Source organism: Manihot esculenta, chromosome 10, assembly GCF_001659605.2.
Source record: "Manihot esculenta cultivar AM560-2 chromosome 10, M.esculenta_v8, whole genome shotgun sequence".
Lineage (NCBI taxonomy): Eukaryota > Viridiplantae > Streptophyta > Magnoliopsida > Malpighiales > Euphorbiaceae > Manihot > Manihot esculenta.
Genome location: NC_035170.2, coordinates 2962889 through 2990546, shown reverse-complemented (window position 1 = coordinate 2990546; position 27658 = coordinate 2962889). Strand labels below are relative to the sequence as shown.

The following is a 27658-nucleotide window of genomic DNA, read 5'->3' as shown; positions in this document are numbered from 1 at the left end:
AAAGAGTAGACTGGTATTTATGGAGGCAAGGGGCCGCATGAAATTGTCAAAAAGTGGAAACCCAATTATAACCCTTAATTAGCGTTGCTTTGTTCTCTTGTTAATTAGACCACCTTGGCGGTAATCCCTTTCAAGTTTCAACCTAGGAGAATGGGTTTTTTATTTTAACCTTTTTATAAACACATGTAATATCAATTTATTGAATTAAAATTAAATTATATTCAGTGTCAAGTGAATATAATTTTACAGCAGTTCATTTCTTTTCATTATAATGTTTGACAAAAATGCCCTTAGGGTTTATCCATTTTGGGAATATTATTACTAAGGTTTTGGTAAAAAGGTAGGGGCATTGAAGGAATGATGGGTTTTGCTTCACTTACAAGTTGTGCCATTGATTAGAAGCTTTTGTCCCAACATTTTCCTTTCCTTTCCTTTCCTTTCCTTTCCTTTTGGTCCCTTTTTTATTTTCCCTTCCCTTCCTTGAATGGGAGATGGTGGGCTTGAAAGTGGAGGGAAAGGGTGGGGCTCCCAATTGGTAATAGAAACCCTAAATACCATCCCACTTCATAACAATGTGTTCATGCTCTAAATTTTTGTGGCATTCATGTAATGCCCTTTGCTTACTTTAGGTATATGTAGAAAAAAAAATGACTAAATTACCTCAATTTTATCAATTTATTCAATTTTAAACATTCATAGAAAAATAAAATAATTAAATATATATATATATATAAATATTCTAATTATATATTAGCGTGTGAATGTATATTTATATCGTAAAAAAATAAGATAAGATATCGTGAAATGATAAATAATTTTATATGTTTAAAAATTTAATAGAAAAAAATAGACGAAAAGGGTATAATATTTTAATAATTCATTAGTTTAGCATACTATTATGGTTATTAATGCTTAACATGATGGTTCATACCAATGTGTTCCATACAATTTACATTTATTTTCAATTCCTTTACCATTAAGTGAGTAATAAAAAAAATTAAAATTAACTCTTCAATATTTATTTATATAAAATCGTTACAAAACCTTAAAAAGACAAAGAATAAAATAAATATGAAAATTAAGAGAATTACCATCTAAATCACCAAAATATTTATTTTACTTATAAAATAATTTTATATATGGCAGTTTATGATTTTATATATGGCAGTCTATGCCTTGTAAAGCAGGAAATCACCCAACAGAAAAAGTTTTATATAGAAATATATTAAATCAAATTACCAATCAATTAAAAAGTTGAATTTTTTTTAAATTTTGGAAAGAAATCTCAAGTTTAAAATGCATCTTTTATTTCTACCAAAAATCTAGTCTAAGTGTAAACGCAAATTAAATTAGTCAAAGTATTAAAGTATAGCCCACAGGTAAAGTTGGTAAGAGATCCACCAGGAGAGGGAAATGTAGTAATTATATAATTGTGGAAGGACGTATTTGCAATAACATATTTTCTACATTCAATTAGTTACTGAAATGTAATTAAATATGAGATTTATAATAATTTTAATTTATTTATTAAACCATAATTACAAGAATTTCACTTACATATATTTCTTTTGTAAAAATACCAAAATTGCTCTTGCGCTATATGACATGGCCAAAATATGAAATTTAAAATTTTTATCTAAAAATATTATTAAACTACTAAAAATTTAAATAAAATTAAATAAATTGAAAAGAGCATAATTTATATTTTTAAATTTTTATAAAAAATGACTTTATATAATATTTTAATAATAATTTAAAAATATATACATTAAAAAAATGCATTTTAATTTTTATTATATAATAGAAAGTAAATTTGACATTTTATCCATATTTCTTTCTTGTAGAAAAGGTCGACGTACCTTGCCTGGACTATGTACCTGCCAAATTCAAGTTAGTTGACGGCAAAATTTCAAAACGGACGTAGGTAAAGAAGTGGGGGCCCACCGAAATTATCCGGATTTATCGGTCCACGTATTACGCCGTGCATTAGCCGTACGATTTAGTGGACTCCATCGCTCAGGTCTTCCGTCTACTAAGCTCTTACCCTCCTCTTGACGTTAAATCACACCATATGAGCAATTGCTTAGATTAATTACAGAAATTAGTGATTAATTCATTTTATTTTTAAGTCTTTTATTTATAAATAATATTCTTCTTTTAGTAAGACGATCACGGATTAAAAAATATATTTTTACGTTAATTTTTACTATTAAATATTTTATTATTTAATTTTTATAATTTAAAATTATTAATTAATTTTTTAAACTTTTAAAAATTTATTAATTAATTCTTTATATTAGAGACATTTAGATTTTTTTAATATTTAATTATTAAAATTAATAATTTACTAATTAATTAATAAATTTTTAAAAATGTGGACTAATATTTTAATATATTTTTTAAAATTGATAAATTAATTAGTAAATTTTTATATACTATAATAATTAGATAGTAATTGTTCCTTTTAATTAAGATTTAATTTAATTTTTTAATAATATTTAATTTAATTTTTTAATAATATATAATTTATTTAAATATTTAAATTTAATTAATATTTTAATTTTAATATTTAGAAGTAGAGAAAGTGATTTATAAAAAGTTATTATTTAATAATTTTTTTTATAAAAAACAGAATTTAGAATATTAAACTTCTAATTCAACTTAAATAATTTATATGGAGCTAAATCCAATATTTATAACATTTAAAAATTAGTCAACAATAATTAAAACCACTAATAATATTAAAAAATATTTAGAAGACTTAACCATTTCTCTAATCTCTTAAACAAAAGAGATGAAGTCAACTGTGAGAGTTAAAAGAAGAGTACTTGAGTTTCAGAACCCCACTCCAATCATAATTCCATGAAGCATGAAAGCCTAATGGGTTTTTTAGTCTTATTTTCTATTATTATATAAAGGAGCTAAATATTTTTTATACATGAAAAATTAAATAATCTTCCATAAAATAATAATTTAAAGTATAGACAAAAATAATAATAAATTAAAACGTTAGAAGATAACTAATAATTGAATTCATATTTTTATAATATAAAATCATAATTAAAGAAAATATTGATGTTAGTGAATCACGTAATTTGGTATTATCTTCTATAACAATTAATTTAGAGAGTTTTATTTAATTTAAAAGTCAAAAGATTTAATTAAAAAAAATTAAAATTTTAATTAATTATTAATTAATAATTAACGGATTAAAATAGATTTTTTACCCATAAAAATTAATATGGAATAAAAAGCAAAAGAGAAATGAGATTAGTGCTATCCATCTAATTTGTGGGTTTTTTTAGAAAGAAAATAGAAAGGGTTAAAACGGTTAGGACGGTGGCGAGTGTGGTTCACAGGTTTGGCATTAAGGAGAGATCCCAAATCTATCAACCAAATCTCTGAGATTGTACACGTCATCAAAAATAATTAAGCTGTTTTTCAACAACACACACCCACCTGTCACCCTTATGAGCTAACTAAGCACTAGCTGTGTTTATTTTTATTTTTATTTTTAGTCCATCAAACTCCAACTCATTCCATGTGAAGTTGCCACCTAGATTTCATCCTCTCTACCAAACATTTCCCAACTCCATTTATGCACCCACTAATTTCTAGTTTCCCCTATAATTTTTAAGTTAAATATTTAATTTAATTCCTTTCATTTTTTATCTAAAATAATTTAAAAATTCCAGTTAAAATTTAAGTAGTCCAAAAATTAAACTTCTTATATCGAATTTATTGATTTCTTGCTTGGAAACACAATTTCGTGATTTTTTTTAATTATTTGACTAAATTAATTTTTAATTTTTTAATAACAAAAAAAATACACACTATTTTGTCTTGTAAATGTATTTTACTTAACAAAATTAGTTAAGAAATTAAGAATTTTTTCTCCAAATTAGGTTAATACGTTGAGTAACATGTCAATAGATGTAGCTATTTTTCGAATTTCAAGTGCAATTTTTTCGACGAAATTTCAAATGCAAGTTGATGAAAAAATTAAATTGGATTATTGGGATAATTTCTTAATGATTTTAATTTAATTTTTTACATTAATTAAGGGTTTACAAATTTAAATCAAAATGAGTTGAGATAATTCTTTTTTTTTCAAATATTTTATGTTTTAAAGAAACTAAATTTGAATTTAAATAAAATACCAATGCTAATTCAATAAAATTAAAATTAAAAAAAAAATTCTCTTTTTCAATATGATTCAAATTGATGGACTATCCATAATCCTAATAATAAAATTAACTCGACTAATTTATTTCAAATTAAATCATAACCAAATTAGGTATAAGAATATAATGTATTACCTGAAATAAATCATATGATAAATCGATATGCAGTCACCCGTAAAAGAAAAAATTTAGGCACCATTACATTCAATCATTTCAAGACTTGCTCTCTTTTAAATAAGACGAGTTTTAATATAAAATTATTATTAGTAGACACAACCCAACATATTTTATCACGCTTATAATTATGAGATCTCTACTAACGTGAGTATTAAAATGGCCATTGTGAGTATTCTGTTTCTTATAAAATTGACTAATCACGGCATAACTTCATTTTCGTGCATCTAATTTGCTTACCTTTATTTAGCATATTTTTATTTTATAAAAAAAAAATTCAAATAATTATTTACAAAATGACACAAAAATTTTATTATTTTTACAGGAAAGCTTTTTAAATTAAAAAAAATAAAATAAAATCTTTCCTTATAAATTAAAAAATTAATTAATTAAATTAAATTTTTGTAAAATTCAATTTTAAAATCCTCACTGTTCTAATATCCTATTAAAACAATTAACATTTTTAAAAAATGAGATTGTAACTTAACTTATTGATAGACTCCATGCACTATAAACGTTTGAGATCTAATTCTTAATGTTTAGATTTTATTTAGTTTTAAGAAATATTTGATTGTTAAAAGAAATCTATATAGTCACCAATATTTATATCACAATTACTAAATTTTAAAAGTATTAATTGATTATCCATATAAATATTTAATTTCAAAATTTGATATTTTCTATATATCTCGTCCAATCAAATTATATTAATTATTATATAATTAACCTTTTAAGATAGAATTGGATTTGAAATGATTATTATCGCATTTAGATTGGGTTTTATTAAGATTTCATATTTTGATATCTATTGTTAATTTTTTAAATAAATAATTAATAAAGTATAATTTAAAAAAAAAACTTGAAATATATAAATATATACATGTATAAAGTATTAATTTTAAAAATATAAATTATTAATGAAAAAATCATATATATTATTAAATAGGTCCATCTAAAAATTTTAAAATTAAATAGTAGGGATAATCAGTATTTGATTGAAATTAAAAAAATTGATCGAATTGAATTAATTTAAAATTTCAATTCGATTTTTTATTCATTTCAATTCGATTTAATTTTGATTAGAAAAAAATCAAAAAATTGAATCGAATCGATTAGTGATAATAATATATTATTTTCAATAATACATAGAGATTAGATTCTATTAAAATTAAAATATTTTAATTAAATTTTAAAATATTAAAAATAAAGTAAAAAATAAAAAAATTTAATAAAAATTTAAATATATCAAATCGAATCAAATCAGACCGATTTAATTTAGTTCTGTTTTTTATCAAAATCGATACGGTTCGATTTTTATAAATACTAAATTTTTAATTTTTAATTTATTTAAAAATCAAACCGATCGAATACTCACCCTATAAAATAGAGACATCTAAGAATTTCCCTAAGATTTTATTTAAAAAAAAAAATTGAATTTCCCTAAGATTTGATTTTGAAGTAAAACGTAAGATAGGCATAATAAAGTATTAGCAAAAGTATTAAGAAAAGTTAATGACAATTATCATAAGGTAGGAAGAAATCCAGGCAAGTCTTTGGTATAACAATCAGTATATACCTTCCAAATCATTCAAATCTAATTCCTTTTTTGGAAATTTGTCATAATTAATTAACTATTATTTTTCCTTTTTTAAAATATATAAAATTATGATAATTACATAAACATTCCTTAATGTGTAATTTTTTTTCATAATTAATTAAATCTTTTAGATTTCACTTTTATATGATGAGGCCTTTTAGATTTTTTTTTCTTGAGCTTGACTAAAAAATTTCATAATTAATTTTTTTTATTTATAGATTTCGCTTTATGATGAGGCTTTTTAGTTTTTTTTTTTTTTTTTTCTTGAGCTTCATCTCTTTTTGTTCAGATTTTTTTTGGAACTTTTTTCTTGTTGCAAGCTTTTATTGTTTTAATTGTGAATAATATATAAACATCAATTCTCAAAATGTTTTGTCACATATAATTCTTTTTCAATGAGAAAAATATGAATATATCATGTTTAATTACAAGGCAAGAAAATTAAATTTATCAGATATTATTATTATTTTCTTTTTATTTAAAGTGAAAATTTAACAATAAAATATTTTTTCAATCACAAAAAAATTCCCTATTTTTAATTATTAAAAATATATAAAAAATAAAGTGATCGGATCTATAATCATAAAATATGGTGTATAGTCTATAATATATATTTTGTGATATGATATTTATTTGACTCTTTTCATATTTTAATACTAATATAAATATTAAATATTCATCTTTAATATTATATTATAGAAGTAAATAATGATGATTTAAAATAATTTTTTTAAAATTATCATAATATTTTTTATTGATGATGATGTAAATATTTAATTTTAAAAATGTTTTTTTATATTTGTTGAATTTATAATTTTAGATAAATTTAATATGTTTTTTTTTTCAATGTGCAAAATATTTTTCAACTATTTTTTTTGCTAGAACCAAACCGTATAAAATATGATGTCTTTCATAATCACTTGTCGTGAAAAATATTTTTTTATACATAAATTATTTGTTGTAAAATTTATAGAACCTTTAAATTATGCTTGGAAGAATTCATGAAATATATCGAACATGTAATTAAAAAAAACCATGATGTGAGAAACATTTTGTATAACCAATGAATTCATAAATTTATATTTTAATTCCAATAAACTCGTGTTTTTTTTTTATTAAATTTCTATAATTTTCAAAAGTAAATTCAATTTACCCTTAAATACTTAAAATCTATAGCTCTAATTTTATTTAATTTCAATGCTTGTTGGGTCAGTAGATACCGCATAATATGTTAGTCTATATTATTTTAATTCATTTTATTACTTAAAATAATCGAATACCTATAATTAAAATTTTTAAAAATATTAGTAAATAAACAATTTTAATATATTAAAAAAGTTTATAAAATAAAACTAATATAAATAAAATAAAATAATTATTTAAATAGTGAAGTTGTCCATATATCTCCATTTTCATATTATATTTTTTTATTAATTATATAATTACAACTATAAAGTATTTTTGTGATTAGGGTTTGGCCAATTTATTGGAAAATTAAAATTTTAGTCCATATCAAATTTAATTACGATTAATAAATAAGTTAAGATTACAGTAAACCCTACATACTATTAGTTAAATATACAGCATTCAGTGAGTTGAATTTAACTGAATAAACCGAAAATTAAAATTTTAATATTTATAAAAATCAAATTGAATTAATTTTAATAAGAAATTAAATCGAATTGAATCAATTTGATTCGGTTCAATTCGATTTGATTGATTTAAATTTTTAATAATTTTTTTATATTTTACATTTAATTTTTAATATTTTAAAATTTAATTAAAATATTTTAACATTAGTATTATATTATTAAAAATAATATACTATTATCACTCATCTGTTTGATTTGATTTTTTTATTTATTATTTATTAAAATTAAATTAAACCGAAATAATTAAAATTTTTAAAATTAAGAATCAAATCAAATCGAAATGAATAAAAAATTAAATTCAAATTTTAAATTAATTCGATTCGATCGATTTTTTTTGTATGCACAATTTTCGAGACTTTTAATCAAAATTGATGAAGCAAACATAATGGATGTAGTGTAGGCAAAATCTTAATGCGTGCTTTTGATGGAAAGCTTTTAGGACCATTATGTTACTGTGATAGCCCATGATGTTGGAGATAGCAAGGGACCATATGTTACCATGTGTTGTCTCCTCTCCTCTCCCCTCCTCTCTTAGCCATAAAATCCATGTTCACACTCTCTTTCTCCTACATATATAGCCTCCATTGAGCTTTACGCAATCGCTTAAAAATGTTCCAAGTTTCTCCAGCAAGCAAAATATAGAATCATTTCTTTTAACCCTAGCTTCTCTTTTCTCTTATACATGGTCCTCCACTTTTCCATCCTACTTTTCTTTCTTGTTTGAACTTTATAAAAAAAAAAAATCTAATGAAACCCTAAATTTTAAAGTGCCACAAAATTTTTTTAGTAAAATTAGCTTCCTTTTTCTTCAATAACCCACATAATCTCATGCTTTCTTTTCATGATCCCTATAGGAGAATGAGGGTCCTCACCCCTTTGCCCTTTGTTTACACTTTTGACTCTTAAATTATGCCTGCTTTATGCTTAATGGAGAGTTAAGACTAACTAACTAATTAACTAACCTAACCACCATTCATATCAACTGTGGGCAAAAGGTTCTTGAAGGATTTAATAAGTAAAAAATTATTGTGGCCATCTCTGCATAATTGGTTTAGGCAATATAATTAGCTTCTTAATCTTGTTATGAAAACTTTGAAATCTTAATTAGGGTTTGAAAGGTTTTTCAAATTTTTTCACTTAGTGCCTAGTGTGAGTTCTTTCATATATTATGTATTGAGTTCATTATGAACAGGGTTGGCAATATAGGCATGACATGAGAAACATGAGAAAGCAAATGTAAGACAATACTCCACATTCATTCATGATGAGAGGATGATCATCTGTTTCCCCCATGAACAAGGTGAGTTAGGTCCACAAGACAAACCCAAGTGGCCAAAGCCTTTGTCTGGGTTATTGAAGGCATGAAATTGCAAAATCACAAGGCAATTTAAGTGGACATTTTTGTAAAATTTGAAACATTTAAAGCGGTTAATGTCTGCTTTGCTTTGCACAGAACTCGTTCATAATGCAAAAAACTGAAAACGGGTGCTTCTGTCATGCATGCATTTTATCAAAAGATATGATAGGATTACGTCGGCTTTCTTGTTTTGTAAACTTAGATGATAATAATGATTTCATCAATTAATAAATTAAACCCACAACCTTTATATTATGGTAATATTTTATTTATTTATTTATTATAAATCAACTTTATACATCATATTACATCATGTTTTAAATGTTGTTGGAGATAGATCGTTTTCGTGGACAGAAAGAAATTCATGAGAATGCGATTTTAGTTGAAGATTTTATGAAAATCATTATAATGTCAAAAAAGTTTTTGAATTCTAAAAGGGTTTTTTTTTAATATAAAACAATATAAAAATATTTAAAAAATAAATAGGTAAATATACAAATTCAAAATTTCACTCACTATTATAAATTTCGAATTCTAAAAGGTCCTAATAAAATAATTCTTCTTTACTGTTAGATTAAACCATTTAGTTCCTCACATTTTACTTTTTTTTAATTGTTTAGCCTTTGTAATTTTAATATTTAAGACAATTTATTCTTTTAAATTTTAATTTTTTTATTAATTAACAATGAATTTTAATAAAAATAGTATCTTTTAAAGAGTGAAACATCAAAAATTAAATTATTTCTTATTAAAAAAGTAAGGACTGAGTTATAAATTTTGCTAAACCATAAAGACTACATTGTAAATAACCCTATTTTAAAAATAGTTGGCTTCTAAAAGAAGTGAGTTACTACTCTAAGGAGACTTGAGAAGCTACATATAAGAAATGATGTTTAGGTAGGTAGTCATGTCAAGATGAAGCAAAATATGCAAATAGCAGGCAATTTGATTAGTAGGGCCAATCTTTGCCACTCAACTTCACATGCCAATTTATTCCAACTCAAAATTCAAAACCCACAAAATCAAACATCAATATTGCTAAATGGATTTATGGGTTCCTCAAGAATCATGTAAAAAAAAAAATGTAAGTACCAAATCTATGATGCATATGAGCCCCCCAAATCATAGTTTTAAGGTAACAAGGCAGTTCAATTGCACAACCAACATGGGAAAGATAATTCTTTGGCAGATGCTGAGATTTCAGGGCCCATGTAGATCATCTACAGAGAAACAATGAAATCTGTTGCTTTTATCATTTGTTTTAAATATTATTTATTGGCCGCAAAATTTTTTTTTTTCATTTCGATTAATATATTGTATAGACTTATTTAATTAATAATTATAAATTTTAACAGTCTCAAATAACTTTTATATTTTTTCATTGAACCCAAAATTTAACAGGGGAAATAATTAACAAATTTAAAGATTATATTATCCTCTCAATTTAACATGGCTCTAAATTTGAGTTTATCCTCCTCTTCATTGACATCAATTGTTAGAATATACAAAACCTAATGAAGAAAGAGCATACAATTTCAAGAAAAACAAAATCTAGGATGGCATTTCAATTTATGTAGGGCCCCTCCATTTGATTTAATTTCATTTGATTTGATTTCAGGAAATCTATAAAGAGAAAACAGAAGCCAAACTTCTCCACAGCAATTCAGGTGGGTGGTGGTGCATCAAATAATTGGTGATGATGAGAAGTTAAAGTTAGTGGCCTTTTGGGCCCTGCTGTTGGGTCATGTCACCCAATTTACACTTGCTGCCTCCCCATTGAAACCCTAATCATACCCCAATTCTTCTTCTGCCCAACCAGATTTGTCAGCTAATTTTTCCATTTATTAGCATTTACAAATCAGGTCAAAAAAAAAAAAAACCTCTCATCAACAGCCAATTTCATTTCCCCCATCTATTAACCTCAGTAGGCCTGCCGAAGGGCTAATTTCGGACCAGTTTTGATTCGAAACCAGCCATTCGATTTAATTTAAAAATTGAAGTGAAATTAATTTAATTTTGTAATCGTAAAACAGTTTAATTTTTAATGATTCTGATTCCATTTTTTTGTCCGATTTTTAAAGTGGCTATAGTCACAGTTTTTTTATAGTTTCACTTTCAGTTAAGTTTAAATTGTAAAGGATCAACTGATTTATATTTAAAAAGAAATAATATTTTTATAATTTAAAAAAATTATTTAATATTATATGTATTAACTTTAAGTAACAAAAAATTATTAAATGATTTGTTTTAAAAATTTAAAATCAAACTAAAATTGTCGGCTTTAATTCTGATTTAAAAGTATGAGATTTTAGTTTGATTCAAAAATTAAAACCATTAATCGATTTGATTTTATATTAAAATTTCAAAAATTAGACTACAGATTATATAACGCGTACGATAAGGTACCCAATCAAATTTTAAAAGAATATATTTTGTAGCTGAAGTAACTTGAACTCGAACAGATTCAATCCAATTCTCTTGAACCCATTTCAATGTCTCTACTTCAACTGCTTTCCTCTCTAAACCCCCAGACTCTAAAATTTAGAATTAGAAGAGCCAGACTCAAGTTCTTGATCTTCAAGCTAAATCAAGAATTTAAACTAAAAATTAAGATATTGAATTTTTCAAAAAAATTTAATAAAATCAAGAATTTTTACCCTAAATTTTTATTTTTATCCTAATTAAGCTGAAAAGATATTCTGAGCCAGATTTTTTTAAAAAAAAAATTATACTTTAATTTTTAAATTTTAACATAATTAATAAATTAATTTTTATATTTTTAAAACAAAACATGTAAATTTATATAATTTTTAATCCATTCAAAAAACAGTACCTCCATCTATTCGAAAGGTTATGTCAAAAATTAAATTAAACACATCTAATAAATATAATGGTGAAATGTATTTAGCCATGACCGATTCTCAAAAATTCTAATAGGAAAGGAAATACGCTGGCCCATGCCTTTTTCTTGGAAAAGTTCCTTTTTTTAAAACCCATCAAGACGGCCCAGCCCAATGGAGTTGCCTTCAAAATCTTCAAAACTTTTTTTTTTTTTTTCCCTCTTGGAATTTTATACTACCTCGATTATCTCGAGCAAATTCAAAATTCAACGTTGTTTTCAACTTGTAGTTAAACAAAATTCATTGACTTTTTCACACAATCAGCTTGCCAAACCCAGATCTGAATCATCTGCTTATACTTGGCACTTTAATATATATTAAAAAGAAAAAGAAAAAGAAAAAAGTGTTAATGGGTGATCAATTTGGCTTGTTTACCATCTGTTTGTTAATTTGCCAAAACCAGCCTCACATTTTTCTCACCCTTGCCACCTATTGCATTTCTTCCCTTCTTACAGTGTCTTTTGTTAGACAACTGGCTGGCCAATAGCTAGCTAATCTACACATGCTGTATCCACAAGCCATCACATGTAGTTAGATGTCATAAACCTCTTCAAATCACATGGATTCTCCACCTATCTATGAATCAATCATGTGAGGGTTTATGCTAATTGCTATACTCAATTAGCTCATCACTTTTTTTCATTAAGAAATGACCCACTTCTCATAAAATTTGTGCCTTTATTAGCTTTCTAGTTTTGATGACAGAGGAACAAGAGCCAAATTTCAGATAGAGAAAGAACTTGCTTGTGGGTCATGGTCCTAACTCCCAAATTAATGCTTTTCTTTGACAGTTACGAGTATATCTCTTGGAGATTCTCCTCCTCTTTGGAAGTTTCCGTTCACCATCTCTATCCGCCTTTCCTCTTAGTAATGTTGGCGCTCAATTTTATGGTAAATTTGTTGGGTGAACTCAGATATTATAAATAAAATATATAAAGAAATAAATAAAAGTTTACTAATTAATTTTTTTTATTAATTTTAACTGTTAATATTTTAAAAATATTTAAAATATTTTTAATAAAAAAAATTAATTAATAAATTTTTTAAATTTATAAGGAATCGGCTAATAAATTTTTTAAATTATAAAAATTAAATAATAAAATATTTAATAGTTAAAATTAATAATTTTTTTAAAAAATATATATTAAATTTTTTTTTATATTATAAACACTAAATAATAAAAAAAATAAATAAAAAATAAATTAATTTTTTGAGAAATATTTTTAATGTGAGAAGTTCTTTTTCAAACAAATGGATGTTAATAATTAGAAATAATAATTCAAAGGTCAATTTTTAACTAAATAATTATGAATTAATTAAAAATATTAAAAATTAAATAGTGATAACAAAGTCTGTTTAAAACTATTTTAAAAGTAGTGTGAACTATTGAAATTTGAACTATTAATATTTTGTATTATGATTCGATTAACACAGTTTGTTTGATTTTTCATCCACCATTAAATATAAAAAAAAATACAAATTTAAAGTTTGATGAAATAATTTGATTTTTCCACACAATTGAATTAAAATGATAGAATTCATTGAGAAGGTTCAAAAAATTTGTATATGGTCAATTGGTCATAAGGATAAATTGCGTATAATACAAATTCAGCAAAACGTGTAATATTATTCAACACAAACTATTAACAATCACCAAGTTACTAATAGTCAACCTGTCCATAAATATAATTATTTATAGAAAATTGCATAATAAATATAACTTCTATAATTCCCACATTTATGTATTATTAAAAAAAATTTATGCTAGAAGAGAATTTATTTAATTTTTAAGTAAAAACATATAAATTTAATTAATAAAAAGTTGAATTGATTCAAAAAAAAAAATAATAAAAAGTTGAATTAAAATTTAATTTAACTTATATAAAAAAAAAATTGTCGATAACATTCCTCGTAGCAACAATTTCTTCGAACAGGTTCAGTCCAGTTTCATAGAGAGCCAGACCAGAGACGCAACCACGAAGCTTATTGCGTTTGACTCGCATGCTGACGGACACGTGTAGAAAAGTTACCTCAGGTAAACCGGCTGCTTGACACTTGTCAAAGAAGGAAACTTCATTTAAACAAGGCGTGTACATTATCTATGCGGACACTCTTTTTACGGGATAAACCAGTTTGCCGCTTCGGTCCACTCTTTTCGATACCTTTCATGCTTTTTTCACGCCACATCATTTATTTTTTTTCAAATAATTATACAAAAATTTCAAAAAATATTTTATTTATTTATATTTGATGAATAATTTTGTTTTTTTTTATTTTAAAAATATAAAAATGGGTAATAAAACAAACTTATAGGAAAGACGGCTGGGTATGATTTTCTTTGTAAGTGACACCGCCGGTGGTTCCATTGGCTCGTCTGTTGAAATTTGCAATTTTGCATTGCTGAGCGGACAAAAGCAAATGATGAATTTAGCCCTGCAATTAATAATTTAAATAGTAATAATTCTACCGTGAATTCTTTTTTTTTTTTTAATTCTAAAAATCACAAATTTTTCGATGAAAGTAAAAACTTTCAAATAGTTTTAAATTTTTTTTAATAATAAAAAATATTAAAATTTAAAATATGAAAATTCTTACTTTATAAAATTATATTTTAAAAAAATATTTTATTTTATTTTTTCCAATCAGAGTATAAATTTTCATAGTTTTTTTTTTTAAAAAAAAACTTAAAATATATATAATCCCAAAATAACAATTCTAACTTTAAAAGGTTTCCTATTTGATTTTAATTTTATTTTCTAACTATATAAATAGATATCGCTCTATGAATTTGTTGATTATAGCTTATCATCAGTTTTCAAACTTTGAGAAATTTAGGACATGTTTGATATTACGGTTGGAAGTACTGTGATTTCTTTTTTATATAAATATATTAATCGAATATTATTAAAAATTCATTTAAAAGTAATTTATACATTTATTTAAAATATAATTAAAAGTAATTTTTTTATACATTTAAAAGTAATTTTTTTATAAATATAATTAATGCGAGATTTTTAATTAAAATAAAATGACTCATGTTATTTTAGCAATTAAAAATATATGGACACATTGCTTAATAAAAAATAAATTTGAGAAAATAATTAACAACTACCCTCTAATTTAAATAGAAAATCATTCGGTATGGTTAACTTAATTAATATTGTTTATCCAGAATGGAAAAACAATAATTAAGAAGCTAATTAGATTCGTCTTTCTTTTTTTAATCCACATATATTCAATTCAAATAATAATATTATTATTAATTAAATCTAATAAAAACTATAAATCTCATAATATGATGTATTATTTTATTCTCTAAATTATTTGTATTTGTTTACGTAGGTGTGCATTCGCTGAATTTGATTTAAAATTAAATTAAATTAAAATTTAAAATTTTAGTATTTATAAAAACGGTACGAACTGATTTTAATTAAAAATTAAATTGATTTTAATTCAATTCAATTTAATCGATTTAAAAGTTTAATAAATTTTTTAATTTATACACTTTACTTAATTAAAATATATTTAATATATTTATATTATTAAAAATAATATTTTATTATTAATTAATTTGATTTAATTTTTTTAAATTTTTTCTAATTAAAATCGAATCGAATTGAAATAATTAAAAATTTTAAAATTAAAAATTAAACTGATAAAAAAAAATCAAACTAAAATTTTAAATTAATTCGATTCAGATAGCTTTTTCAATTTAAATTAAACAATGCTCACTTTTAAATTCATGTAAATGGTCAAAAATAATTACGTTTGTTTTAATACCTTTAAATTAAATTTTAATTTTTTCTTGTGGTTTATTTAAAAAAAAATAATTTATTTTTTAATTAATTTTTTTTCAATTGATTTATGTTTTTAATTAATTTTTTTTTCAATGGATTTTGTTATATTAATTTTATATTAATGTTGATACGTTCTATTAAGTAAATGGATTTTGATTAAAAAAAATTGAGGTATTAAATCCCAATAATCCTAGAAAATTTAGAATAAAGAATATTCCCCCGAGGGTCCTTGAAATTTAGTTCCATTAGACGAAGTTGCATATGAACTCGGTGGACCTCACAAGTGGACCAATAAGAAAGAAGTATGACGGATACACGAGAAGTGAGCGCCCACATCAAATCCACCTCCCCATTTTCATGTGTTTTATTTATTTCTTTTTTACATTATCCCCAAAAATTTAGAAATCTGACATGGTTTAATATTATGAGAGAAGCAGCCACGTGGCACACCCCATCTTGCCTTGAACAATTCGTAGAGAGAGAGAAGAGGGGTTTAGGGACTATGGTGACCTGCTATTGCCCGTAATATTACAGCCCTTTCACTGGCTGGTCCGGTTTTGTGGTCAAAACTTTATAAAAAGATATAAGGGAGGTTTAAGCCACTGTTTTTTGGTGGTTTTTTAGAGAGAGAGAGAGAGAGAGAGAAAAGGAGAGGTTTTTGTGCTTCTTTTTTAATGTCCTCTCCATTTAGTTAGAGATCATTCTCAATTCATAATTCCATTGAGAGAAGAGAGATGAGAATTCAAATTATTTGAAATTTGTTTTTTTTTTTCTTGTTCTAATTCTTTTAATTTTACCTTTTGTTTTTGAATTCTCTGATCTTTGTTTTGCATTTCTCAAGGATTTCTTCTTTTTCATTTTCCATTTCCAAAGTGAGCAGATAATTATTTGTTTTTTATGTACATACTTTGTAGACTTTAATCCGAAGATCTTTTATTTCAGGTGAGTAAATCGAATTCCTTGTTGAATTCTCTGTTCTTCAATTTTTTGTTTGAATTATTGTTTTGTTTTGTTGTGAATTGTTGTTGAGCAAGTTCAGATCGATAATCCGGCGGGAATTCTGAGGATTTTGAGTTGTACATAATGTTTTGCTGAATTGAAACTGAGATCGGGATCTGATCCTTGAAGTTGTGTTCTTGTTGGTTGGGTGCAAATTTATTGTATTTGAGCGGGAGTCGGAATTCTCTAGAATTTTACATCATGGTTATGAATTGGAGTTCTCCGTTTTTAACTGGACTGCTTTGGGGTTTAAGGGATTTAGATGTCGCTCTATTTTTGGTGGTGTATTCAGAAAATTGCTAATGGATTTGAATTTTGTATAGGAGTTATAAATTCATCAAATTTGGTAAAATTGAGTATGTAGATTGGGGTTTTATGGAAGTTGAAATCCAATTTTAGTTCAATTATAATGTAGAGCAAAAGCCAAATCCTGGATTTGGAAGTAGCACCTTGAATTGTAGTTAACGGAACAGAGTTCCAGATGTATTATTCTTGACTACGCTGGATCGATCACGGTTTTGAACTTGAGATTGATCTATGTTGGGAGTTTTGGGATCTCAAAATGCGAATATGATGTTACAAAGGAAAATAGTTTTTATTTACATTGATGCCAATTATCTGAGGATTTTTATTCTAATTGACGCGATGCAATAGTTGCATTTTTTTTTTTTTTTCAATTCTAGTAATAGTCTTAGAACAATTTAGCGTGAGCGCATGTTTCTTTCATTGTTTTGTTGATCATTAAGCCCTTATGTAATCCTATCAGATGACCATCTGTGTTTTTCTTTAAAGTTTTATTGTATATTCTGCTTCTCATGGAGCCATGATTTATGGATCTCTGTTTTTTGGTGGTGGCTGGTGGGTCTGCTATGGTAATTATCTATGGCGCATGTGAATTTATGTAGTTCATAACATCGCTTGCTTTGGTGATCTCTCAAGAGCCAATGCTGATAACCATATCACATTGTGTGGTTGTGTTTATTATTTTCACTTGATGATGGGACTTTTTTTTCCACTCTTATACCATGCAGTTCAAGTGGAGTTGTTAATTGCATCTATAATTGGCTGATTTGGTTATTTATTCTTGTGATTTGATGCCAGTGAAGGAATGTGGACTGTGTAATTGACATGTATGCTTAAGCTATGGTTCTAAAGAAGAGGCAAGATTATGGTTTCAATGGCTTCCATGTTCCCTTCATTCCTAGGGCTCCTAGATCAGCTAGGGTAAGTATGCATTGCACTTTCAGATACTAGCTTTTCAATTGCAATGCTTGTGAACACTCTTCTGACCATATTTCGCTTGGTCACTGGTTCCAGCAGAGGGGTCTGCATAAAAAGAAAGTTGATGATAGTCAAATATGTGCATTTGAATTACTTGCTTCATTAGCTGGAAAACTACTGCAGCAGAGTGAAACTTCTTCTTCTAGCAGTGCTTCTGACCCAAATGATCAGCCTGCTGTTGGTGATGATGTTATCAAACAGGAGCAAGAGGAAGATAAAGTGCTGAAAACTGAGTTCGTTGATCAGGGAAGTTGTGAAGAAAGTGCTTTTATCCCTGAGTTTGCCCCATCCATCATTGATAGAAAGTGCATTCTGAAGGAATCCCAACATTCCGAGAGTGATTCCATTCTGGATCAGTCCTCAATAATCACAAATGCAGATTCCTCAAAGAAAATTAGTACTGATGTGAAGTCTATGATTTGCAAAAGCAAGAATTCATGTCATGATTTCCCTTGTAAAATAGAGAGAGCCTTTCCTTATGATGGGGAATATAGGGATGATTTTGTAGAAAATGGATTCAGCAGACGTCGAGAGGCTGATGCTCTGGAGACTGGAGGTTTGACTACTGATAACACGTGTGATTTAAAGGATTCCAGTAAGAAATATCCTCCACCGATAAATTCAGAAAATGATGTCAAAGTGCCATTACGCAGGGATCCTGTTCCTAATGCCTCTATTTTAAGGCTTATGAATGATAGTAAATTAGGTATTAGAGATGATGATGAAAACTTTTCTAGGTGTAATAACCCTGGCACCATGCCAAGGGCATATAGGCATCCATCCCGAATTGGGGATCGAAGAATAAGAAAATTACTGACTTCAAAATACTGGAAAGTAGCTCCAACATTGAAGGATTGCGAACTTTCCAAAGTTGGTAAGCATCTGTAATATGACCATTCATTTATATTATGCCTCAGTTACTTCTATACTATATCTATATGTGTTTGTGTGATTTATTCTTTTATTTTTTCACTCAGCTTTTTTGGATGGGGGAATGAGGCCTCTTCATCGTAAGCGGAAGATATGTTACAGTCGTGAAAGATATCAACAAGACACTCTTTACAAGAAGAGGAAGTTTTCTGACCATAGCTTAGTTGTGACTTCAGATGGAGGGTTCAGCAGTGAGAGTGTTTGTAATTCTCCAGAAAAAGGCATAAATGTAGACAAGAATGTCCCTGCTACAATGTTTCATGGAGGTATTTTTCTACCTTATTACCTTGATTTCTTCTATATTTTCATGATTTTCCAGGTTTCTGGTGCTGGTGCTCATTGGTTTTGCTAAATGGTTTTACTTATTATGTTCAGGAAATGAGGTGTCAATGTCATCATCGACTATAGGTCATCAAGCTTCTTTGCATTCCGAGGATTCTCATGGTACTAACCTATTGTTCAATTGATGCACGTTTGTACATCATTTGATGGTGTTAATTACATTCGCCAGAGGTTCTTATATTTGGTTCATTCTTTTGTGCAGTGAAGTTCAGCATTAAGTCCTTCAGGATACCGGAGCTTTTTATTGAGGTCCCTGAAACTGCAACTGTTGGTTCACTGAAGGTACAGATGTTCAGTCTTCGTGTTTGCAGTTAATATATATTCAGTAAACGTCATCCTAAATAGCTGTATCCTTAGGTTGTTTCGTCGTTTTTTATTTTTATATTGATATTGCATACCAACTATATGAGCATGTGTCTTTTACGATTTGAATACTTCAAATAAATAGGTCTTCGGGATTGAATATTTAATGATAGTTTTCATTGGCAAGTTGCTGAGAAGGGGCAGTTGTTGCTGAATTCCTGATTTTTGTTCTATGGTTTTTATGTGACTTTCTGTAGAGGACAGTTATGGAGGCTGTGACTGCTATACTTGGAGGTGGTTTACGTGTCGGAGTGCTTTGTCACGGAAAGAAGGTTAGGGATGATAACAGAACCTTATTACAGGCTGGAATCAGTTCCAAAGAGAACCTTGATACTTTGGGGTTCACATTAGAACCTACTCCTGTGCAAGCTCAGCCAATTGTGTGCACTGAAGCTCCTCCCATTCCATTACCATGTGACAACTCTCAAATTGTACCGAGGTAAATTAACTTTCCCTATATATCAACTTCACCGGAAGTTAGAAATGTGTTTTGAGTATGTTATGTGCATTTTGTGTTAAATTTTACAGCATGGTGGATAACATATTCGATTATGGTTCAGCATCATTCAATTGGTTTTTTAGTACAGATGTATTGCAACGCATTTCATACAAGGTTTGTTTTTTCTTTATTCCAGGTCCCCAGCTGCTCCTGTTTTAGATTTGGGAATTTCTGATGGCTCACCTGATCCTCCTCCACTGACTAGTTCAGGCAATAACATTGACAGTAATCATGAATCTGGTTCCTCCCATACTGACAAATCAACTGATAAAGTACTGTCAGATTCCAGAGCTCTGGTTCCAGTACCGCCTGTGAGTGTTGAGGCACTTGCTGTGGTTCCTGTTAACCAGAAAGCTAGGCGATCTGAACTTGTACAGCGCAGAACCAGGAGACCATTCTCAGTGTCAGAAGTAGAAGCACTAGTGCAGGCAGTTGAAGAGCTTGGAACTGGAAGGTATGGTGTTGTTCACGGTTGTGTGTTTCATAATGGGAGACAAATAATGATGCTGAAAAGATCCTTAATAGTATTCCTCTTTATCTTGCAGGTGGCGTGATGTTAAATTGCGATCTTTTGAAAATGCAGACCATCGAACTTATGTGGACTTGAAGGTAAGTATTTTATTACAAGAAAACAAAATATATCAAGAATGAAGTTTATATGTTTACTTGGGAATTGAAAAGGTGATTGGATTTCATTGGAGGCAACTTGTATAGCTCCACTTGTTCCCCATTTAATGCAGTCCATGTATATGCTACAATATTTGGATTTCTGTCAGCCGTCTTTGTAAATTATATGAATAGCCATACCATACTGTTATTTCTCACTGGCGATGGCGACTGTTGCAGGATAAATGGAAGACATTGGTTCATACGGCTAAGATTGCCCCTCAGCAACGAAGGGGCGAGCCGGTGCCCCAGGAGCTCTTGGATAGGGTCCTGGCTGCCCATGCATACTGGTCTCAACATCAAGCTAAGCAACACAGCAAGACTCAGGCTGCAGTTCTGAAGATAACAGAGAGCCATGGTGGTAGAAATGGAGTTGAAGGTGAAATTCACATGTTATGATGTAAAAAATAAAAGGAAATGATTGACAGGAAGAGGGAAGAAGAAACTTGTACAAATGATTTGATTCAAATTTCTGTAATATTTTCTCACACACACATGATTCATTGCCAACTTCCTAATGTGGAAGGTTTGGCATTTGTAAATGATTCAGTGAAATAAAGAACACTCTAACAGAATAACAGAATCTAGTGTTCCTTCAATTCATTGATTTAATTGCTGTAATACAAATTGAACAGAAGAATTCAAATATGTAGTTTCTTTTCCCTATCATTAATTTCATTGATTGTTCATTGTTGTTGTTTAATCAATTCTTCAGATGCAAATACTTTAGCAATGTCATCTATTGATTCAATTATTAGTTTTGTTGGGGTTTTTTAGTTATTTGTCCTAGATCTCTTGAGCAATTTTCTAATATGAAAATTGAGGAAAAGCGAGAGAGAGAGAGGGGAGAGAGAATATGGTTAAATAAATAGATGGCAGAGTTGAAAGATCAGCTTGAAAGCAAAGGTTGGCAGCACGTAAGAAACACTTAAAATCAAAGGAGTTAGCTTAGGAAGATGGATAAGTCGGCATTGGTGGGAGTTGGGTAGGTTTCGTCTAACCCAAGTCTTTCAATATTCTCTTCAACCAACAACAACCCAACCCACGTGCCCTTTCCATTTTTTTAAATTATATATGGACTGCTTATTCCGGCAACTTCCCTTTTTCACTTTGCTTTCCTTCTTGCATCACATGTATTAGAAGACCTTTTTGTAATAAATATTAAATAATTAAAATCCCAATCTATAAACAAATTTCCTATTTCCTCTTGAAAATGTGAAATGTGATATATGGTTTTTTTATTTAATTAATAAATTTAAATTTTAAGTATAAAACATTTTTAAAATTTAAAGGCAAGCAACTTGATTGAATCTAAAATTCTGAAAATGGAATTTCCGGTTTTTATGTTATCGGCGTGAATTACAGTAATAACGGCAAAAAGATAAAAGTGAGAAAAATAATTGGAAGTGGGTCCGTCCAAGATTAAGGGGTGGGAATCTGAATCTAAAGGAAGGAGGTGCATAGGATCGGTGGCCTCTGGCATCTGCATCATATCTCATATAATAAAGAGAATAAGTCATCATGTTGGATTGGTGGAGCACTGTATACCAAATATTCTCTTCCTTCTTCATCTACGCTACACACAAAAAATCAAATAATATATTGTTCTAAGTATTGATTCCTTTGCGTTACAAACAAGAAAACGTATTCTTCACTAGCCAAAATTTTAAATTTACTATCATTATTATATTCAAATACCGGCTAAAAGAATTAAAATTTCATGCATGACGTAGTTTTTTCCGGTTTGGTATGATTCAATTTTTAATAAAAAAAAAACAAGATTTCAATTCTTTTAAATTAAAAAATTTATATTATATTATTTTTTAAATTAAAAAAATTATCAAAAAATTAATTAAATTAAATTTTGGTGAAATTTATAGAATTCTTGATTTTAACCGGACGAAGCTACAATTGTCTAACAATTTTTAAGTTTGTTGAGGAGGCCATTTACACTTCCATGCCAACGGAGATCTAACCTTGGTTTGTGGACTTATTTGGCATGGAACTTGGGCTCTCTGAGCTTATGTTGACGTGGATTCTCAAATTAAAGCTACTCTCCTTTTTTTTCTTCAATAAATTATAATTAACTCTAATTAAATTTAATAAGATTTGTTAGTTTTGGAGATAATTTTAACATTGAATTAAAAATTATTTTAAATTTTATTCTTAATAATTTTAAAGTTAATATTTAGTGTTTTAATTCAATTATAATATTAATATTTAGATATTTCAAAATATTAAGAAAGTTATTTTTTATAATATTTAATTATCCAAAAAAAATTTTTATTACTTAAAAGTTTTATACATTAGTAAACCATGCAATTATATTGTAAATTTTATTTAAACAAATAAAATTATACATGTTTTTAAAAAATTCTTTACTACTTTAATAATTTTAAACAATATAATGAATATATATATTGAAATAGAAAAAATTATTATAAAAATGTCATAAAATTTTAAAAAATATATACTATTATATTAATAATATATTACATTAATTTTCTTCTTGAATTTTTAGTAATGCAAACTACTTGCAATATAATATTATATAAAGATTAAAAAATATATAAATTTAGAAATATACATCATGAATAAAAACAATGTGCATTCCATGTTAAGAAAAAAGATATTATAAATGTATGGTCTCATATCATTTAAATATTTAATAAATTACTTGGTCAATTTATTAACTTGTAATTAATTCAATAATTTGATTGGAAAAAAATTATTATTTAAGGGAAAAAGAAAATCTAATTTTCAATTTAGCCCATTGTAAAATGAAGTTGGTTGGGCCCAAAAACATGTCAGCATGGGCCCATCTGTTTGTCTTGTGCAGTCCACATTTCGATTTGTCTCCACTTTGACCACCCATTTAGGGCCCACATTTCTCAACGTTCTGGGTCCCACCCTATCCAGTGACATGGCATAATGTCACACGCTTTTATCACCTCAATATTTGAATTATTATTATTATTATTTTTATCATGCAATCTCATTTGCATTGAAATCACCACCAGTCCACCGTCAACTTTGCAGTGACATCAAATTATATCATGTATTTTTTAATATTAATTTATTAAATATTTAAATAATTTATTAAATTCTTAAATTTATACAAATTATAATAATTAAATCATTTTTAATTTTCCTTCAGCAATCATGATAATATGGATAATTATATTTAATTCCTATAATATTTAGAAAAGTGTTGAAAATATGTTAATTAGAGGCACGCTTGTTTAATGGATGCAAATGATTATTTTATGAAAGGTTTATTTTGTTTAGATATGTATTTCAATTTAATTTATTTTTTTATAATTTAAACTTTCTCTGAAGAATAACTTGTATTTTAAAAAATATTTTATATAAAAATATTTTTTAATAAAAATATTTTGTTTTTTATTGTTTACTTTTTAATTTAAAAAATAAAATAAATCAATAAATTTATATTAAGAGGTCTTAATTATTTTATAAAGAAAGAAGACGAATGGAGCTTTCCAAGTTATAATATATATCATTTAATATAAAATAAATAAACGTGTTTAATCTTGACAACGTGTTTATATGTGATATTGATTTATTTATTTATTTAATGTAAAATTTTTCATGAAGTAGGTTTAATTTGGTTACGCTTAATTCGGTAGTTGACATTTTGCACAATATAAATGCAAAAAAAGCACGCATAACACGTGAAAAAAAAATCACTATTAAATTTATGTAGTTTTAAAAAAATCTATTAATCTACTTTTACTTTAAAATATACTTATATTTTATAAAATTTAATTATTTCAACATTATTAATCATGTTAAAGTTTAATTATATATATTATTTAATTTATTTAATTTTAAATATTTATATTATTTAATTATTTTAATTAAAATTAAAATAATTAATTAACTGTTTAAAAAATATTTTATTTCAGTGATTTTAAAAAAATTATTTTGATAAAAAATTTTAAAAAAATTAAATTATATATTTTTTAAATAATAATTATGATTAAAACACTCAAAATCTAAAATCTAATAATAAATACATCTGAATCAATATAAGAGATTTTAAATTTTACTCTCTAATTTTTAATTTATATTTTAAAAAATAAATAAATTATGATTAAAATATATAAATAATACATTTAATATTATTCATATAAATAGGCACTATCAAGACTCTTTAAATTAGTTACGTTATTTTGAAAATAAACTAATTTAATTTATTGGATAAAAACTTATAAAAAGATTGTTAATTAATAAATTAAAAGATAAATTCTATTAAATAAGAAATTAATTCTACCAATCGAAAATTATTTTAGTTTACATTCAAGAACTTCAAGAAAAATTATACTCATAAAATAAGTAATTAATAAATTTCCATGACTAATCAATTTTTATTAATAGCAGTAACAGTTTCCACTTTTGGTTTTATTCTATAATCTCGATAATATAAAATTTAATGTGTTTATTCAAATGTACTCTAAGGCTTAGTCTGATGGAAAGTGCATCTTGTAACCTTGAAATGTCTAAAGTTCGACTCCCCCAATCCCCTATTTAAAAAAAAAAAAAAAATGTGTTTATTCAAATATTCATGTCTCACTCCCTAACTATTATTTTTATTTTTTAAAAAAAATTATATATCTCATTTTATATGGATAATTCTAAATATTTTGAGTAGTTAATTATTTATTAAAATAAAATATTTAGTTATAGATTGAAATAAGTCTCCTATGATTAATTGTTTCAAAAAGAGCATTTTATAAATTGAATAAATTAAAAATATATATTGATAAATCAAGAATCTGTCATACAAATTGAGTAAATAAGTCTTTAATTAATAAAAATTAACTCAAATAAGTTTCAAAAGTAAATTTAATTGATGAAAAGAAAAATAAATTACCTTAAGACTGGATAAAAGCTAAGAGGAAGATGATGAGTTGTAGCTGATAGTTCTCTGTAATTTATTGTCCAATACTCCTTTTTTTTTTTTAAACCTTTTTATATTTAAGCATTAGGAATTCAGACTTAAAGGATTGAGTATTGGGCTATTTACAATTGAAGCCCATAAATAAAACCATGGAGAGCAATCTTCTAAATAAATGGGGCCATGTGTTCAATATTCATATTAATTTCTTTTAATAAAATATAAACTTAATTAAAAAGACAAAAATTGGAGCTCACACTCTAAGTGCGTCAGCTCCTATCCCGTAAGACGTGTATTGTTCTGGACTGAGGAAGATGATGAGAAACCGATCATGATACAAATGAGTTCAATGGAATTTTTATAACATAATAGTTTAAATTTAAATGAAGATGTGATCAGAATAAAACTGTACTATAATTAATCATGATTTATAAAAAAAATAATATAAAAAAGTGGTGGGTGTGCACGACACCTACTTCAACGCTCAAATTAGTATCTTTTCGAATAAAGAAAATATAATGAATTATTTAGAGATTTTATGTTTTAAAAGACCATATTTTGGTCTCTGTGATTCTTCTCCTTTTATATTGTAGTAGACGATAATTAATATTGTATTTTTCTGATAATCCGATGGTAATTCAATCGTATGTTTGATAGGAGACATTCTTAACTATTTAGGTGGAAATCCCGCAACCACATATATAATGGATATATACTAAATTGTCTTTGATAGCGATAACTTTATGTTGAGATTCGTATGTGAGAGGGACAAGTTTTTTAATTATAACTCTAGTTTTAAATTTTAAAATAGACCGTATTTTCGACTCACTAAACTATTACTACATGAATTTATCTCATAATAGTTCATTACTTATTTTTTTACGGTTATTATAAAGTATCATCAATTATATATTGACTAAATAGTTATTATTATTAATTTATAAAAATAAAATAATTATTATTTTGAAATTATAATATTATATAATTATTCTTTTAAAATTACGGAGACTCATAAGTTATATTTTGAAATTATAGAGGTTAAATCATATTTTTAAAGAAAATCCACACTTGAAAGAGTATTTTTTTATATAAATGCTCGTAGAAATATGGATGACTTTATCTAATCGGAAGTGATAGGGTATTTTTGAAAATACCTCTTTAACTAGCATTTTCAAAAGAAAAATTACATCTAACATATTTGTCACTTGTTTATAAATTTATATAAAAATATTAAAATCTAAAAGTACTCCTCTTCTTTTTTTTCAAATAATGATTTACAAATTTATATATGTAGATAAAATTTATATAATATAAATATATTCGCTCAAATTATAATAAAAACTTTTAATTTAAATTAAATTTTTTATAATCATAATATTTTCTTAAATTAATTTTAATAATATTTAAATTAGCTTATAAAATGTCACATGTAATTATTTATGCTATATAAATAATTTAATTAAATTAAATTTTAATTAAGAAGGATGATTCGTATATAAGTACGATTTAACATTTAATTAATTTAAATATTAACAACGAGAACAATTTATGAAAGACTCATGATGTGTATTTTAAAAATATAAATATTAAAGCAGAGATTTCAGTATACTTCAGCAACTAAATATTACCTTAATAATAATAATAATAATAGATATGGCAAGCTAGAGAAGATCAAAAGAGTATAAATATTGGACGGTTTAGATTTTCCAGCCACAGACACCTAGATATCCATGATAATCCTTCCTTTCTACATAATTTCCTTTATATGCTAAAAAAGACGTTCTCTTCTTAAATCCTGCGGCTTCCACCTCCCCCTCACTTCACAGTTCACGCGTCTGTTTCTCTGTGTTTGGCTTAGTTGAGGTAACTTATCTTCGCCTTCTGTACTTTTTCCTCGCTTAAAGGCCAATTCTGATTGATTTTTTTTTCTTAATGCTGAAAGAAAAGTTATCTTTTTGTGCCCACTTTATTATTCCTGTGTACTGATTCCATGCTGTGA

General features: G+C 26.1%; 1 protein-coding gene across 5 annotated transcripts; it reads left to right on the top strand.

Moving 5' to 3' along the window:
• The first annotated feature begins 16265 nt into the window (after window positions 1-16265).
• LOC110624889 (telomere repeat-binding protein 3) lies at window positions 16266-21444 on the top strand. 5 transcript variants are annotated; one of them, XM_043961117.1, is made up of 10 exons: window positions 16266-16603; window positions 17762-17884; window positions 17978-18815; window positions 18919-19137; window positions 19247-19315; window positions 19416-19495; window positions 19774-20015; window positions 20212-20529; window positions 20621-20756; window positions 20922-21062. In XM_043961117.1, the coding sequence occupies exons 2-9, from the start codon at window positions 17804-17806 to the stop codon at window positions 20724-20726; spliced, it is 1953 nt and encodes a 650-aa protein (XP_043817052.1). In that variant the 5' UTR covers window positions 16266-16603; window positions 17762-17803; the 3' UTR covers window positions 20727-20756; window positions 20922-21062. The 5 variants fall into 5 exon arrangements, with proteins under 5 accessions (XP_043817052.1, XP_021626003.1, XP_021626002.1 ...); XM_021770311.2 differs by having other exon boundaries at window positions 16267-16603; window positions 17981-18815; window positions 20621-20684; window positions 20922-21444; XM_021770310.2 differs by having other exon boundaries at window positions 16267-16603; window positions 20621-20684; window positions 20922-21444.
• Window positions 21445-27658: the final 6214 nt, after the last annotated feature.